Source organism: Pogoniulus pusillus, chromosome 1, assembly GCF_015220805.1.
Source record: "Pogoniulus pusillus isolate bPogPus1 chromosome 1, bPogPus1.pri, whole genome shotgun sequence".
NCBI lineage: Eukaryota > Metazoa > Chordata > Aves > Piciformes > Lybiidae > Pogoniulus > Pogoniulus pusillus.
This window is the reverse complement of record NC_087264.1, coordinates 41,437,692-41,454,168: the sequence shown is the minus strand read 5'-3', so window position 1 is coordinate 41,454,168 and position 16,477 is coordinate 41,437,692. Positions and strand designations below refer to the sequence as shown.

Sequence of the window (16,477 nt, the reverse complement as noted above, 5' to 3'; positions counted from 1 at the left end):
AACTGATTATAATTTATTTCCTGAGAAGAGTCTTCAGAAATACATGCTTCTCCTTCAAATATCACAGTATCACAGTATCACAGTATCACCAAGGTTGGAAGAGACCTCACAGATCATCAAGTCCAACCCTTTACCACAGTGCCCAAGGCTAGACCATGCTTTCCTGGGACATAAGAAAGTATGGATGGGAAAAAACCCAAACCAAACAATGAAACCTCAACCAACCCAACCACAAAATTATTCTTTACAGATACTAAGTTCTCTTTCTGCTTTTGCTGTTTCCATAACAAATGCAGAATTCCTCAAAATAACTTTTATTTGAGCATCTGCCCCAAAAGGAGATATCCAGGAGGAAAGGAGAACAAAAATATAAAATTATATTAAAGAAACTCAAAGGAGGTCTGCTGAGGGCATCCACATTTCCTAACTGCAGACTAAGAGTTCTCTTGACTTAATTTCACTTGCCATGCAGCAAATTGCCAAGGGCTTCTCTCCATGCTAAAAATACACAGCTTTATCAAATCCAAAGGAAGTAAAACAGTACAGCTTGTGGAAAATATGTATTTATACATTCAAGTATACCAGAAAAAAAAGAAGATGGCAAACCTGTATGTGTGAGAATGGGAGCAAGCTCTCAGACATAAATGATCTTTCTATTTCACACCAGTAGAACTTGTTGACACTAAGAGTTATATTAATATAAATATTTTCATTAATTAAAAAACACTACAGACCTGTCTGCAATACAAATACCAGCACACAAACTTTAGCTGACCAAACATGACCTCTGCTTCATGGTTTCCTACTGGTACTCTGATCAGTTCCAAGGTGAGAGAGACAGATACATCTTTTGAAACATAATTCAGGAAGAGTGAAGAAAAAAAACACACACTGGGGCACGTCTCAACATTTCACTACTTAAGTAAAAGTCTGGATGATGTGCAATCTCTTTCACTTAGCTCAAAGTGGTATTTTTTTCTTCTGTGTCATCACAGAAGATCCATAACAACCACCAACAGTCCCCTACTAAACCCACAGTTAAATTCAAGTCAGAGAAAGAGGTCTGTATGTTGGAATCAAACTTCTAAGAGTTAGGCTAAGATTCTCTCAATGGCTTAAATATCTATGTCCTAAAACCTCAAGTGATCTGTCCTCACTTGTTTTAACTGAGAAAAATGTTTATGCACTGATTTATTACCAGTTACACAGCTTCATTTTGTGAATTTATTCAAGAGTTAGCTGAAAATCCTGATGTTTAAATGCAATCTGAGTGGAAATTATATTCAAAGCAGCTGCGTTCTTCGCTCACCACAAAGCCACCCAAGTGTTTTGTAGTTAATCCTAGCACAGTAATTCAGTGAGCATTAGGCATACAAGGCACTCCCTGAAACAGATTTGGTTCAATACCAACCTTGTTTTGACAGATCAAGTTACCAGATGTTAGTTCTGACAAGGTCATATAAATGAACACACTCTGCTAACAAGTAGGAGCTTGAAGGCCTGTGTCTACAGCAGCCTCTGAAAGTAACATTTAAACTGCTCTTGGTCTACCACAAAAGAAATGCTAGGGCACAAAAGAAGTGGGAAGCTCTTCTTGCAAAATAGGGATTAGCATAAAACCACTACATTAAGGATAGTATTTTCTACATCTAAAGAGGTGAAAATGATTTAAATTAGGAACCACTTCACCTTATGATTGAGTGTGCAGAGTCCCATACTACAGACAGGGAGCAATCCCTAGTATACCAAACCAAGGATAAAATATATATGGCACACTGCTCTGCATAACAAATTAAATAATATATGGCTAAAGAAGCACCACAAAATTAGGAGGAAATGAGAAGAGGCATTACAAAGTACTAGAATTGAAAACAAGCCAAAGGAAAAGCAAACTGCCAGTTAAGTATCACTTAATTTCAATAACTGTTTTTACTTTTATGCACATGATTACTCCCCTGCAAATATAATGTACCAGTACTGTCCTGTGACAATTTGAACAGACAAACTACCATTACTGGATGTGCAACCCCAAACAGACCATGTAAACTGCACAACATAACCTTTAAAACAACCCTTTTTTCTATAGAACCGATGCCAAGAGAGCTATGAAAAGAAAAACCAAGAAAGAATTAGTCACCTTATTATAACAGATTAGGAACTCGCCCAGCTGGTGAGCCAGGATACGACGACGATCACCCAGTCCTAAACAACGGCTTGGGATCAGCATCTTCAAGGACTGCTGAAGATTGTTGGCAGCTCGCTTCAGAAAGCGTACCACAAGCTCCTGCAAGAAAGAGAGATGGAGTTAACAATGGACCAGCTGCAAAATGTGGGGAGAAGAGGGCAAAGGTACTACAGCAGCTAGTGACTGGGAAGAACTAAACACACTATCCTGAGAAACTGAGCTGACAAAAGCATTCTGCAGTGTGCGTTTTTAATAGAACCCTACAAATCCAAGGTGGAGGGAGAAGAGTGATGGTGTGTGTCTGAGGTGGGTCAGAATTGGAAACACTTGAGAAGTGTTTGTCTGAGGAGCATGGCAGACGAATTAAAAACAAGCAGCACAAAGCAGCAACAACAGAACCTGTAAGGTTCAATACCTTAGGAGAACACTTCCAAAAAAGTAACCCGCAATACATTAGAGAAGGCCTGTGATGAAGCATACAGACATAAAACCCCCTCAGCACTATCACAGGGAAGCCTTGGTCAGCTATCTCCAATGCAATGACAGTCCCCATTTCATCACTTTTCATATATGCATGTTATTGCCACAGCCTCTCCATAAAAACAGATCTATGGCCACGTAATTCCAAACCTCCATGACATCTGTTTGACCTCTGGTGAGGGAAACTTATGGCAAGGCAGATCCTAAGGAGAGATGCATCCTGTTGGTGTTCTGAACCCTTTCTGTTCCCCCTCTGGATTTGGTTTTGGTTAGGAGCTCTGCTAATGCATAAATGAACAGCTTTGCAGCCAAAATATTGGATTTCACAGCTAGCCTCTCACTGCCATTACTTCAGGCTGGTTTGATCTGTTATTTTAAACACTATTTTTCACAGCACAGTGGACAAAGTGACTCTCAAAGAGCCAGTTTTAATTTCCACTTGGAAAGAGCAGGGGCAACATTTTCCACTGAGCTGACTGATTACTCTTGACACACAATTTGATCTCTGAGCTGCACTGGCAGTTTCCCTGCAACATGCATTCAGCAGGAGTACATTTGGATTTGAAGAAAGCTCAAGAGCCTACTGTACAAAGCTTTCAGGGAAGTTTGTGAGGGGATCTGTGCTTGCTGCAGATTTAAAGTGTACGTACATCAAATGTAGGGCCTTAAAATACTGTATAGAAAAATTCACCACATGGTTTTTAAAATGTTGCCACCTATGCTAGAAAGTAAGTTTTGCTCCTTAACGACTTCAAAGTACTGTGTTCAGTTCTGGGCCCCCCAGTTTAGAAGGGACATTGAGATGCTTGAGCATGTCCAGAGAAGGGCGACGAGGCTGGTGAGAGGCCTTGAGCACAGCCCTACGAGGAGAGGCTGAGGGAGCTGGGATTGTTTAGCCTGGAGAAGAGGAGGCTCAGGGGAGACCTTATTGCTGTCTACAACTACCTGAGGGGTGGTTGTGGCCAGGAGGAGGTTGCTCTCTTCTCTCAGGTGGCCAGCTCCAGAACGAGAGGACACAGCCTCAGGCTGCGCCAGGGGAAATTTAGGCTTGAGGTGAGGAGAAAGTTCTTCACTGAGAGAGTCATTGGACACTGGAATGGGCTGCCCGGGGAGGTGGTGGAGTCGCTGTCCCTGGAGCTGTTCAAGGCAAGATTGGACGTGGCACTTGGTGCCATGGTCTAGCCTTGAGCTCTGTGGTAAAGGGTTGGACTTGATGATCTATGAGGTCTCTTCCAACCCTGATGATACTGTGATACTATTTCCCCCCTCTATCTAGAATGCAAAGAAGATTAAGTGCTGATGCCTGCAAAAAGCAAAACAGTAGATATGAGAGAAAGCTGAAAGAGGTCCCTGTTCTATCTGAGTAGATGAGTGCTTTGTTTAAAGCAGCAAAACTAGATACTGACAAGTAATCTTCAAGAATCTTAGAGAGAATAATTCAAAAGCAAGTAAGCTCCAGAGATCAGTGAAGGAGAACTCATGAAAGATCTGAGCAGCCTGTCAACCACACTCTAATTATTAAGAGCTGTCTTAAACATCAGCCAGCAGTCCTACCTTGTCTGTATATTAAAAACACAGCACTGGCAACTGGACAAAGATAGACAACTGTAAGCTCAGTTAGAGTTTTACTTCTTTCAGGGATGAGAACTGACCTCAAAATTTTCTAGGCAGATTGCAGCTCAGCTTCTCAGTTTGGCCAACAACAAAGGTTCTTACCATTTGCTCATCCTCTTTGGCAGCCCAGGCAGGATTCTGGATCCGGTCAGTAGCCTCCCTCATCAGTCGCAACTGAACATGCCGTAGATAGGCAGAGAAGGCCTTGCGAGCTTGCACTTTGCTGGGGACCAAAAGAAAGTCATTTGTCCTCAGAGGAGTAACGGAAAGGGTTACAGCAGTCAGGCACAGCTCATAGACCAAAGTACCACCAGCAAAGTTCTCCTAGGTGCACAGATGTCGAAGTTCAAGGGAAGGAAGACCCTTTCACCCCACCAGTATTTTCAAGGAGACCTTTGTTTTACCCAGATGGAGTGGGAATTTCAGGACACAAAAGACAGCAGAAGCTCTCCAAGTTTTATGATTGTATATCAAAATGGAATGTTCTCCTTGCCTTTTCACAGCCTGAGCTACTCTCCTCCAAAAGTCAACAGCGTGAACATCAGCAAAACTGTGTATTTTAAACCAAATTCAGGGGTCTCTTGGGCCTCTGTCTTCACAGGCATTTTGATCACCACAACAACAGACCATAAAACAAAGGGCTTGGTACTAGTGCCAGAGTTATAACAGAGGCCTTGCAATTCCCATTGGAAACGAAAGAATTAAATCTGTGAAAGTGAGCTCTTCCCCTGCTGGCTCAAGGACAAGCCAAATCTCATTGAGCAAGGCACCACTGAAGAATGAAAGATCATCAGTTCAATCTGCTGTGCAGCTGGCTAAACGTGTTAGAAAGCTGTTAGCATGAACCGAGGAGAGGGCTGGGGTAGGACTAGCAGAGATGCATCGCTTCTCATTCCCTCCCAGTGCTAGTCACCTCAGCATATGCAGCTGTTGGGGGAGAAATGGCTGAAGGCTTTGCCTAATTCTGTTCATTGTCATTTTGGCCTAAACTCCCCCCTCAAAAGAAAAGTCTGCTGTCCCAGCCCTCACTCCTCCTCACAACTTTCCTCGTAGTTGTTACAAGCTGTCCCTTGAATTGCCAAGCATGATTTCTTTTCATAAGATATAGAAGCTGGACTTCAATGTCAGTGACAGACTCTAGTGTCAGTGACAGATGTCCCAGAATCTTCTGTAACAGATCTTAAAATGAGATTTTTTTCAACCCATTACTTTCCTGGAAAATGAATCCCAAACCTTACTGCTCTTATAATTAGAAGCCTTTTCTTTTTCCTTTGCTACCCAATCTAGCTTTGGTGGTCCTGTTAGACAACAGAAGATGAAAGAGAGTTCTGCTTTGGCTCCTCTGCCTGTTCACCCCATAAGCAAATCTCTCATTGATGACCAATTAGATGAGGCCAAAGCCAGCACTATTATGGAACACAAGGTCACCACAAGCCTTGCACACTTCTGGGGTGAATCTCAGTAGTACTGGATGCTGCACAAGATTCTGCCAGGAACACTAGAGAGAGCTTAAGTTCTTGGCAGCAGTCGGTTCTATATATAGATAGAACACAGCATTGCTATGTTTGTCCTCAAAACAGGTTTCAAAGTTTTCCCTGTTATGACAGCATATGTCCTTGCTACAAGATGATATCAGAACAAGACTCAAATACAGTTGAAAATTCATAAATCCTCTCAGAAACTGAATTAAGAAAACAACAACAAGCAATTATTTTCATCTACCTTCAGACATTTTTCACGTAATGCTGCTTATTTAGATGCAAAATCCTCCCACACAGATATCTAAGGTCACTTTTCCTTTTTGCCCTTCATGTCCATCTGCAAACAGTTTCATTGCCCACATTTAAGGGGAAGATCACACTTCTATATATGTAGTAGAATCTTGGTTGCCATTACTCTATAGGATTGCCTCAAGCACCTCTCTTTCTCAAACAACAGAGCCATGCATCAGAACAAATTCTGCTCTACACTTTCATACTCAATATCAGGCAATGAGATGTTCCATTAACCTGTCACTCAAATGACACCCTATCTTGCTCTCAGGAGGTAATGATCTTAAACAGAGATTATTATTTGAGGTAAAAATGCTATCACCAAGATAAAAGAACAAAAATGAGAAAAAGTAATTTTATGGAGAGGCAGCAGTGAGCTATTCCCACCCAACCCTTCTGAGATAGTTTAAAGCATGTTTTCTATACCAGCTTCTTTGGAAATGCAATGAAAGAAAATAAGAATTTCAGAATTCAACAGCAGACTTCCTGCACTAAGACTGGGAAGCATTTTAGAAGCCTGAGTTGATCAAAGAACGTCTTACATCACCAGATTAAAGAGCAGCAATGGAAACTATGGTTTGCACTTTATCCTGACCCAGTAGGTCAGGCATTTAGGTAAGCTGTCAGTCTTTGCAACTGTCTCACTTCTGTGCCAACTAGTTAAGGTGGCTACATTCTTTTCTAGGCTTCTTCTCCAGGGTCTTCTTATCTCCTCAGAGTCATTCACGATATGGCATAAAGCGTACACCCTCCACATTTTAACCAATGCTAGCTGCTAGTGAAAACTCAAGGCACTGTGCAGAAATCTCTTACCTCAGGTTTCCATGTCTTTGAAGAACGTGCAGCAGATTAAACTGAGATTGTGAGTCTGTTTTCTGAGGAAATGGCTCTCCTCCATCTCCAGTTTTTATGTCAAGTGGTTTTGGCAATCTCTCCTTGCGAGTGGTTTTCACCAAATCAGAGAGCTTTGTCTCGCTTTTTGGCTGGGTCTCCGAAAGAGAGCTAATAGTTCTTTCTAGCTCTTCGTCTTCATCTGCACCCACCTCCTCTTCCTCCTCACCCTCTGTGTCTGATTTGAGGGACAGCTTTGCCAATTCTGATCTCCCTGTAGTAGAGGAGAAATCACCTATGCTGGTGTGCTGATTTGAGGCTATTTGGAATACTTTAATGAGAGAAATTAGATCATTGGTTGTGAAAAGAAAATAATAGTGATGTCTGCATCATTCATTGGTTTGCTGAGAAGGATAAAAAGCTAAATTATAAACAATCACTCTCCCCTGGGGTTGTGTCCCTGGATCTAATCACTTCCTCTTAACTCCACTCTAATTATCTTTCCATTAATCTCAGCTAACAGAAAACAGTGTAAGCTTTGCTGGCTTCTGCTTGTTTTGTCTGTCTGTCTGGAAAAAAAGGAGAGGGAAAAAGATGGGGGGAGGTAGTTTTGGGCCCCTTCTGGGCAGTTTCTTTGTCCAGGAGGGAGTTTGGATTTCTACAGCATATGTAATTTGTATCTAACTGTAAATACTGTTAAATATTGTGTGTATATATGCATGTAAATTTTGCCATGCTGTAAATATAGCTTCATCTGACTTCCAAGCTAGTCTGGTAAATTTTAAATGAGGGTGAGACTTTCTAACCTACATCAGCTGGTTAAATAAGGCAGAAGCAGGGCAGACAATCCTGCTACTTATAGCCTTTGGTTTACTTCTAAACTCTTTTCTGCTCAGAATATCACCATTTTAGAATAGTTTTGCCCTTTATTCATCTTTGTCTTGCTCCTCATGTATTAAACAGTTACAGAGCTCCCTTTCCCAGTATCAGACAGACCAAAATTCTTAACTGCACAAATGGGAATTTTCTTTTAAATATCAAAGAAACAAGTGTTTTTCCCTAATTTCTCCTGATGTACATACAAGCTGACACATACACACATATTGAGATGTATACACTCCTTTTTTATATTTGTGTGTCAGGAAAAAACACAGCTATGAAATCTAAACTTGCACATCTGCCAATAAAACCCACACATCTTAACAGGGCACCACAAATCAATTCATAACATGTAATCTCCCCCACTGCACTCAGTACCCAAAACTACTAGAAAGAGTTTGCATAAAGATTTCAGGAACAGCCTCTTGTGAGGTTCATTCATCTTCTAAGCTTTTCCCACATCAGCTAGGATAAGATTTTTCTCTCTGTGCCACAGCTTAGAGTCACTGGTGTGTAGGAGAACCAGCCTGGAAGGTCTCAAGTTTTCATTGTTCTCTGAAAAGTTGGAGGACTAAAGAGGCACACATACTGTTGAAACCTTGTACCCAAAATACAAATGAAAGCTCATTTTTGAGAACGTCTTGATCATCAGAGTCATATATATAGGGGTGAAGAACTGTGGAAGTGACATTCCAGGCAATAAAAGGGCAGGAAGCTCAGAAAAGCAACGAACTGAAAACTATTAACCATTTATTAGCTTCAACCTGTGAATTCCTGTAGGGACTAGAAAGAACCACCCCATACACACACATTTCAAATTAAAAAGTCCTTGGTTGTTTTTGACCAGCTACTCAAAGCCTCTGGCCTTGCTTACCTGTTGATCTTGTCCGTGCTGCTCTAGCCTTGTCATGACAGCGCCGGCGCTTCCGCAGCTCCAGTGAAACAAGCTTTCTCTCATAAAACAGAGTGTGAGAGCCTACAGCTTCCAGCCTCGTATCCAACCTTCCACTAACACCTGCTCTGGGAAGTGTAACACAGAGATAACCTCAACCTCCCTTTACACTGCTTTACACAATCTCCCTCATGATGAGAGAGAGTCAGTAGATTAAATTTCTTCAAGAAACACTTGTCCTGAGATAGTGAAGAAATATTTGAGATCAGTCTAACTTGGCTCTATTTAAAGCCTGCAAATACTTGAAGGGAATCTTGCAAGTACAATCTCACAGAACATCCTCTCTCAAAGCCCCAAAAAGCACTTATCTAGTGTCACACTATCATGACTGAGCATCTGTCCATCATGCAGCAGCTCAAAGTACAATTAATAGGGAAAACTGAATTGCAAGATCACAAAACAACGGAGAGGTGTGGGGAGAGAACATGTGGACCTGAGCTCAGTCTTTCAAAACTTACGTAGCCACTTTGCTCTTCACTGTTTGGTCAGAGAGAATTTTAACATAATCTAAGTCAAAGGTTCTGTTTAAACTAAGGCAGAAGTCCTGCCAGATTCCTTAAGGGAGACAGGCACAACTTTCTGCCAGTGCACAAAGATCCAGCAAAGTTCTTCATGTTAGAAGTGGGAACATTAACAGAAAACTCCATAGAATAAACCATACAAAACAGAAGTAATTAAGAAGCCATTTACCGAGATCTCCCAGTGAGCAAGTCTCTTTTTGTCCTGCCCCTACAAAAGAAAAAAGGCAAAAGCCACTTTTCATTCTAGATCACTGACGAGATTAAAGCCTCCAAAGTTTTTCATATGTACAATGAAAGGGTAAAAGCTACACAATTCCTTGTGAGTTCAGCACTAAAGGGAAAAAAAAGGTGTCAAAAGATAAAATCTGAGCAGTTGTTCTACAACTGACGTTTGCATCTGTCTAGCTTAAATAGGAGGAGGAGTCATTTGGAGCTGCCCTCCCGAAGCATCTCTGAAAGCACACATCAATAAAAAAATACTCTATGCTGGTGATGCAGGAAGAGCTTCTGTAAATATTGTCTCTTCAGTCAGCAGCTTTATCCTTAGTCTCACTTTATTGTGGTTCTCAAATACTGGTAAGGAAAAACATTGAGAGGAAAAGGCAGAGGTGTTGGCATCTCACTAGAAAAAAAGGCATTGAATTGTTGGATTGGGTCCAAAAACTGGCAACAAAGGTCCAGAGAACAGATCTTATGAGGAGCAGCTGAGGGCTTTGGGATCATTTAGGCTGGGGAGGAAAAAGCCAAGGGGAGATCCCACTGCTCTCTACAAGTAGGGTTTGCCTCTTCTCCCAGACAACCACCAATAGAACAAGGGGACACAGTCTCAAGTTGTGCCGGGGAGGTACAGGCTGGATTTTAGGAGGAAGTTCTTCACAGAGAGAGTGATTTGCCATTGGAAAGGGCTGCCCAGGGAGGTGGTGGAGTTGCCATCCCTCAGGTGTTCAAGAAAAGACTGGATGAGGCACTTAGAGCCATGGTCTAGTTGACTGGATAGGGCTGGGTGACAGGTTGGACTGGATGATCTTGGAGGTCTCTTCCAATCTGGTTGATTCTAAGTATTGGAAAGCAGGTTGTAATGAGGTGGGGGTCAGCCTCTTCTCTCTAGTATCAGGTGATAAGATGAGAGGAAATGAACTGAAATTGTGTCTGGGAGGTTTAGGTTGGTTATTAAGAAAAATTTCTTGACTGAAAGAGTTAGGCATTGGAATAGGTTGCCCAGAGAGACAGTGGAGTCATCATTGCTGTCTACAACTACTTGAAGGGTGGTTGTGTCCAGGAGGAGGTTGCTCTCTTCTCTCAGGTGGCCAGCACCAGAATAAGGGGACACAGCCTCAAGCTACACCAGGGGAAATTTAGGCTGGAGGTGAGGAGAAAGTTCTTCACTAAGAGAGTCATTGGACACTGGAATGGGCTGCCCAGGGAGGTGGTGGAGTCGCCGTCCCTGGAGCTGTTCAAGGCAAGATTGGACGTGGCACTTGGTGCCATGGTCTAGCCTTGAGTTCTGTGGTAAAGGGTTGGACTTGATGATCTATGAGGTCTCTTCCAACCTTGGTGATACTGTGATACCTGGAGGTGTTCAATAAATGTGTGCACCTGGCACTTCAGGACATGGTTCAATGGCCATGGCAGTGTTATTTTGACAGTTGGACTCAATCTTAGAGGTCCTTTCCAAGTGAACCAATTCTATGTTTCAATGATTCTGAACATCCAGTGAATTCTATTGTGCACACCTCTCAATGGACGTTCAGCTGACAACATTTCTGTCATTTCCACCCAAACACAACCCAGAGAAAGGCATCAAATCATGCTTGCACAGGCCAAGAGACAATGATACTAAACCTTTAGGAGTAAATTTCGGCACTTACTTTACTTGAGGGCAAGCTCTAATGTGACTTTAAATCTGAAACAAAAGCTAAGGACCACTCATAATCCTTTCAGAGAAGTCTAGGTGTTTGAAAGCTTTTCAAGGCTTTTTATGCCAATGACTCCCATGCCTTCCATGTATTATCCTTTTTGCCCTGGGATTCAGAAATACAACATGTAAAAGGGGGGGGGAAGCTCCACAGTCACTGGCATGCCAGAGAAGAGATGCACAACAATTGCCACCCCTCTAAACCACAGCTTGGTGTTTGTAACATTGGCTAAGTGAGGAATCAATCCTTTTCTTGCTGGTTGTGCCCCTCGCCACCTTTCCAAATAGAAAAGCTTTCTACCTGTCCTGAAAGAGACGTGTGGCCAGCATGTAGTTCATTGATGTCTTGTGCTCTAAAAAGGATCTAAATAAAAACAAAACACAGAATGTATCAAGATAAAGCTCAACAGAATGAAAGGCAGCATAATACAGAAATAAATGGTCTATAAAAAAACATCCCATAAGTGGATTGAGACAATGTGCTGTACCATAACAGAAAAGAGGAAAGGAGGAGAGCTATCACTTCTCAGCTGAAGTTCCTGGTGAGGCAAGAGACACAGAGAAACATTACAGACTGGAAAAAAAAATAGTAAAGTGTAATATAGTATTTACTCACAAGATTAATTCTATGCTGTGTTTATGGCCTAATGACAAAGTTCACAGTATGCACAGCTCTAGGACGTAAAACCGCATAGCAGGAATAGATCATCTGATGACACAGCAGGAATAGATTATCTGATGACATAGCAGGAATAGATTATCTGATGACATTTATATTCAGACAGAAAAGCAACATCAGAAGCAATGCTTGATAGCTTCTAAATTTAGAATAGGTGAGGTGCATTTATGCAAAGCAGCAGCAGATAAAAACAGAGGATCAGGAAAAAAAAAAAAAGCATCCTCAACACTAAAATAAACCCTACCAAAATCCTCAGTGTGTGTCTCTGATTGCTAATTGGTTGATCTACATAGGGCTAACAGAATAACCCTCAACACAGAGCATCACTTGAACACTGCAAGCCTACTGCATTCCTATTCTTACCCATAAAGGTCCCACGTTAATGGGGTAGGGAATATCCGGACAAAGCCTCCTCGCCGTTCGTTTTCCTCTCTCACTCGCCGAAGAACTTTTATCTTGGAACAAAAAGAGGAAAATAAAACAGGCAGCAAAAAAGATACAATGAAAAACAAACCCTAGAAAGATCCCCGAGTTTCAGAGAACAAAACTATTACTTCAGCCCTAAGAGTGGGCTGGGTACACAAGATGTATTTACATAATTTTGGAGTTGAAATGCAAGATAAAAGAGTCTATCACAGTTTGAAGCACACGTGTGGCTGGCATGACAGAGGGCAAGGGCAGCAGCAGCAGTAACTCAACAGTTCTCTTTCAAAAATTACACATCTTCCACCATGTTTTTCACATACATGCACTTGCTCTCTGCTGAGCAAACAGCCACACACACGCAATGGGGTTTTTACTACATTTTACCTTTGCTTTCATGCCAAGGTAAATAAAAGACACTTAATAGCCTACTTACCTCCTCTATAGAGAGACCCAGCACGGAGCTGCCTTGCCTTCCTGTCACTTTTTCCCTGCTTGAGGGCACTGGGTTTTTAGTTTCAGCATCACAGGCAGACAGAGGACGAGCACGCTGCAGAGACAGTGCAAATCCAGATTTCTCCTTTTTCCTTTTAACTTACTTTGTGAAAAAATTTACAGTCAAATTCTATGGCTTCACTCCCAGCAGAATCTACACTCCACAGCGTAGTACATCCAGAATCAGAGTTCCACAGCCAGCAGTTACCAAGTTTGAGTATTCACACTCCTAGCTTCCAGCACAGCAGGACTCACAGCTCAGGCTTCAGTGTCAGTATTTACACCCCAGCCCCTTCCAGAAAAACACGAGACATACCCAAAAGCACCAACCCCACAAATTCATACCAAAAAATCCCCACCTGTGGTGCACTAGAGTCAGCAATCACACTCACAGGCCACAAATACACTTGGATTCACACCTCAGTGGTACCAGAATCAGATTCTCCGTTACAGTTATGTTCCTATACTAGCAGAGCAGACTTGTAATTCACCAATGAGACAAAGTTGCAAGGGCAAACAGAAAAATTGAGTCCAACACTTGTTAGTCTTCTGCTACTATACTGCAGGAGTAGCTTGCCACTTCTCTCACACAAGACAGAGCCTCTGGGTGTATGTATGTATCACACACAGTATTACCAAGGTTGGAAGAGACCTCACAGATCATCAAGTCCAACCCTTTACCACAGAGCTCAAGGCCAGACCATGGCACCAAGTGCCACGTCCAATCCTGCCTTGAACAGCTCCAGGGACGGCGACTCCACCACCTCCCCGGGCAGCCCATTCCAGTGTCCAATGACTCTCTCAATGAAGAACTTTCTCCTCACCTCCAGCCTCAATTTCTCCTGGCTTAGCTTGAGGCTGTAGACACATCATGCAAACTTGCATGCATATGCACATTTCAAAAAGGACAAGACAATTTGGAGACACTCTGCCCAAGCTCATTCTTAACCTGATGGGTAGTCCTGACCAATTCTAACAAAGGACAGCAATTCTGAGCATCTTCAAATTAGCATTATTACATAATCTTAATATGCCATCAAGACTGAAATCCTTGAATATGTTCTCAAGTACTTTCCAGGTGGTCTTATATCCAGTTCAGATGAACTGCCTCTCTAAAAAAAGCATTAAAACAGACTATTGAGAAGGTGTCATGTCTTTAGACAAAATTCACACTTTCTTTTATCACTATAATGGACAGAGAGCCTTCTTAATCTAAAAGGAAGAGAAAACCAAGGCAGAACCTTTAAGATGCCCAAAGGAATATCCCATACTGCTTAAATATAAACAAAACTCAAGGCAAGGTCAAGCTGTATCTTTACTTGTAAGGGCTACCAGAATTGAATTCCGTTCTCTCTGGTTCATTAGAAGTTGTAAGCAGTTATTCCTAACCTGCAGACGAAGCAATTGCAAAAGCAAGGCATTGCACTAGGGTTATAGGTTTAGGACTACTGTATTATTGTGAACAAAAGGTTTTCAGAGAATTCAAGAGTCCAAGGGGCTGGACATCCCAAGGCAGTTGAACAGGACATTACAAAATATCTTTATCCCATCCCATTTGTCCTGCAAATTTCTACATAACCTGAAGTACATCTTGTTCTTTCTTCTTTTCCCCCTTTTCTCCTTCTGCACTTTGCTTGCTTTCTCCTAGCCTTGTTTGTGTTATGGTAGGAACAGTAATGGGGACAGTGAGTGAGAACATTTGTCAGTTGCACAAGAGCTCTTAGGTTTTGTCCAGGGCAAGTCTGGGCTACTGTTGGGTTATATGTACATGTGTGTATATATATGTATATAAAAGGGAATAAACATATATATATATATAAAAATATATTTATTTTACTTTTGTGTTTAGTTTGTATTACTTTTTCTGGTAAAATATTATTTTTGTTTAACTTCCAAATTCAGTGCAAGTGTGGTTATTTGGGGGTAAATCCCAAATCCTGTGTGGTGCAAAACCATAGAATCATAGAATCAACCAGGTTGGAAGAGACCTCCACGATAATCCAGTCCAACCTAGCACCCAGCCCTATCCAGTCAACTACACCATGGCACTAAGTGCCTCATCCAGGCTTTTCTTGAAGACCTCCAGGGATGGTGACTCCACCACCTCCCTGGGCAGCCCATTCCAATGCCAATCACTCTCTCTGGGAAGAACTTCCTCCTAACATCCAGCCTAGACCTACCCCGGCACAACTTGAGACTGTGTCCCCTTGTTCTGTTGCTGGTTGTCTGGGAGAAGAGGCAAACCCCCACCTGGCTACAACTAGAATGGGCTATAATACTGCAGTGACTGCCACAGAAACATCCAAACAGAAAACAAACATAGCAGGTGCCAGGTGAAACGTTTTGTTAAGAATAATGAAGACTGAATAAACAAAACCACCTGGATGAGAAGCATTCATAGAAGAAACAAAAATGTCAGTAGTCAAATGAATTTGCTTAATGCTTTAGATGGTATTATTGAAAGGCTTTAGCCTTCCTTATTAAGCCTTCCTCCATTTCAAAAGCACAGCTCAACAACTTGGCTTAAGAACTTCATCTAAAGTCTACTGCTAGGTAACACCTTGAAAAAACAAACAAACCAACCAACCCACCCAACATTTCCTGACACTACCATAACAATGGCCATCTTCAAACTGCTTGCTAGAGAGAATATTACGGGATATTTTTCATCCTATTACATGAAAGTAAATGCTTCATGAAATATTCTGCATTGTCTTGATACAATAGAGATTCTTTCATTGATTAGAAGCAGAAAATGTGTGCCTACATATTATATTGGCAGCTCTAGCTCCTACGGCTAGGGAAGCTCTGGCTGCTATCTAAGAAAAAACAACACTTATCGTGAAAATAAATTAACTAGTGAAAAGAAAATTAACTCCATTCAGAACCCTCTGCACAAACACATCTTTCCAGTGTTTCACTGCAAAAGTCTCTCTGGCTGTAACACAGAAATGTCTCCAACTCCAAAAACCTTTTTTCCTCTTTCACCAAGCTTATCTTCCAAAGTACAGATAAATCAAATCACTGTGTTTTATCTCCAAACTCTGCAAGCATCTCTGGGTTCCTACATCATGATTCTTATTATTCTAAACTCTGAGAGTGGTTGGCACAAAGATCCTTCCTATTCTTTATGAAATCCCATTATTCAATAAGAATCTTTTCCCTTGGCTTCCACTAAACTCATGCATAATGACATAAACAGCAGTGCATAGAATAAATTAGGTTCTCAAGATGATTCCATCTGTCCTACCTCCCTCCCTGCTGGGAAAATTAAAAAAAAAAGAAAATTAGATTCATTGCTCTTACATTTGTGCAGAAAGCCCAGAAGCAAAATAATGCCTACTGTGTCCCCACACAGCCAGGTGCTTAGAGTTGTAAACTAACATTGATTTGTCCATATGTCTTGCAAGGAGGGTGCCAGACCTGACATTTAGAAAGGTAGATCAGTCTGACTTGCACTAACCATAGCTCTACATTTTGCCATTATCTTTAAGAGCCTCTTCTTATCACTGTATCTATTCTGGTCCAGTTCACTGTCATATCCTTGTAGTTCCCTTCAGATGAGTGTCTCACAGAAAATTATGACTTGACTTCTGTCAATCCAAATTCCCCTGTGCTGTCCTTCTTATCGCTCTTCTATTGCTGCTGCTTTCACTGGCTCTTCTTAACTACCTGAAGAGAGGTTGTAGCCAGGTGGGGGTTGGCCTCTTCTCCCAGACAACCAGCAATAG

General features: G+C 41.7%; 1 protein-coding gene across 17 annotated transcripts in view; it reads right to left on the bottom strand.

The window, feature by feature from the left end:
- Nucleotides 1-16,477, bottom strand: part of TTLL5 (tubulin tyrosine ligase like 5) — a 140,937-nt gene that overhangs the window by 87,812 nt on the left and 36,648 nt on the right. For all 17 annotated transcript variants that reach the window (XR_010303751.1, XR_010303753.1, XR_010303752.1 and 14 more), the window contains exons 17-24: nucleotides 12,688-12,801; nucleotides 12,192-12,283; nucleotides 11,451-11,513; nucleotides 9,404-9,442; nucleotides 8,636-8,781; nucleotides 6,865-7,156; nucleotides 4,382-4,502; nucleotides 2,138-2,284 (exon numbers count right to left, since the gene is read on the bottom strand). Coding sequence is in view for 13 of the 17 variants with exons in the window: in XM_064150040.1 (XP_064006110.1) it covers nucleotides 2,138-2,284; nucleotides 4,382-4,502; nucleotides 6,865-7,156; nucleotides 8,636-8,781; nucleotides 9,404-9,442; nucleotides 11,451-11,513; nucleotides 12,192-12,283; nucleotides 12,688-12,801 (1,014 nt within the window). In the remaining 4 variants the exon portion in view is untranslated. The remainder of the gene's footprint in view (nucleotides 1-2,137; nucleotides 2,285-4,381; nucleotides 4,503-6,864; nucleotides 7,157-8,635; nucleotides 8,782-9,403; nucleotides 9,443-11,450; nucleotides 11,514-12,191; nucleotides 12,284-12,687; nucleotides 12,802-16,477) is intronic.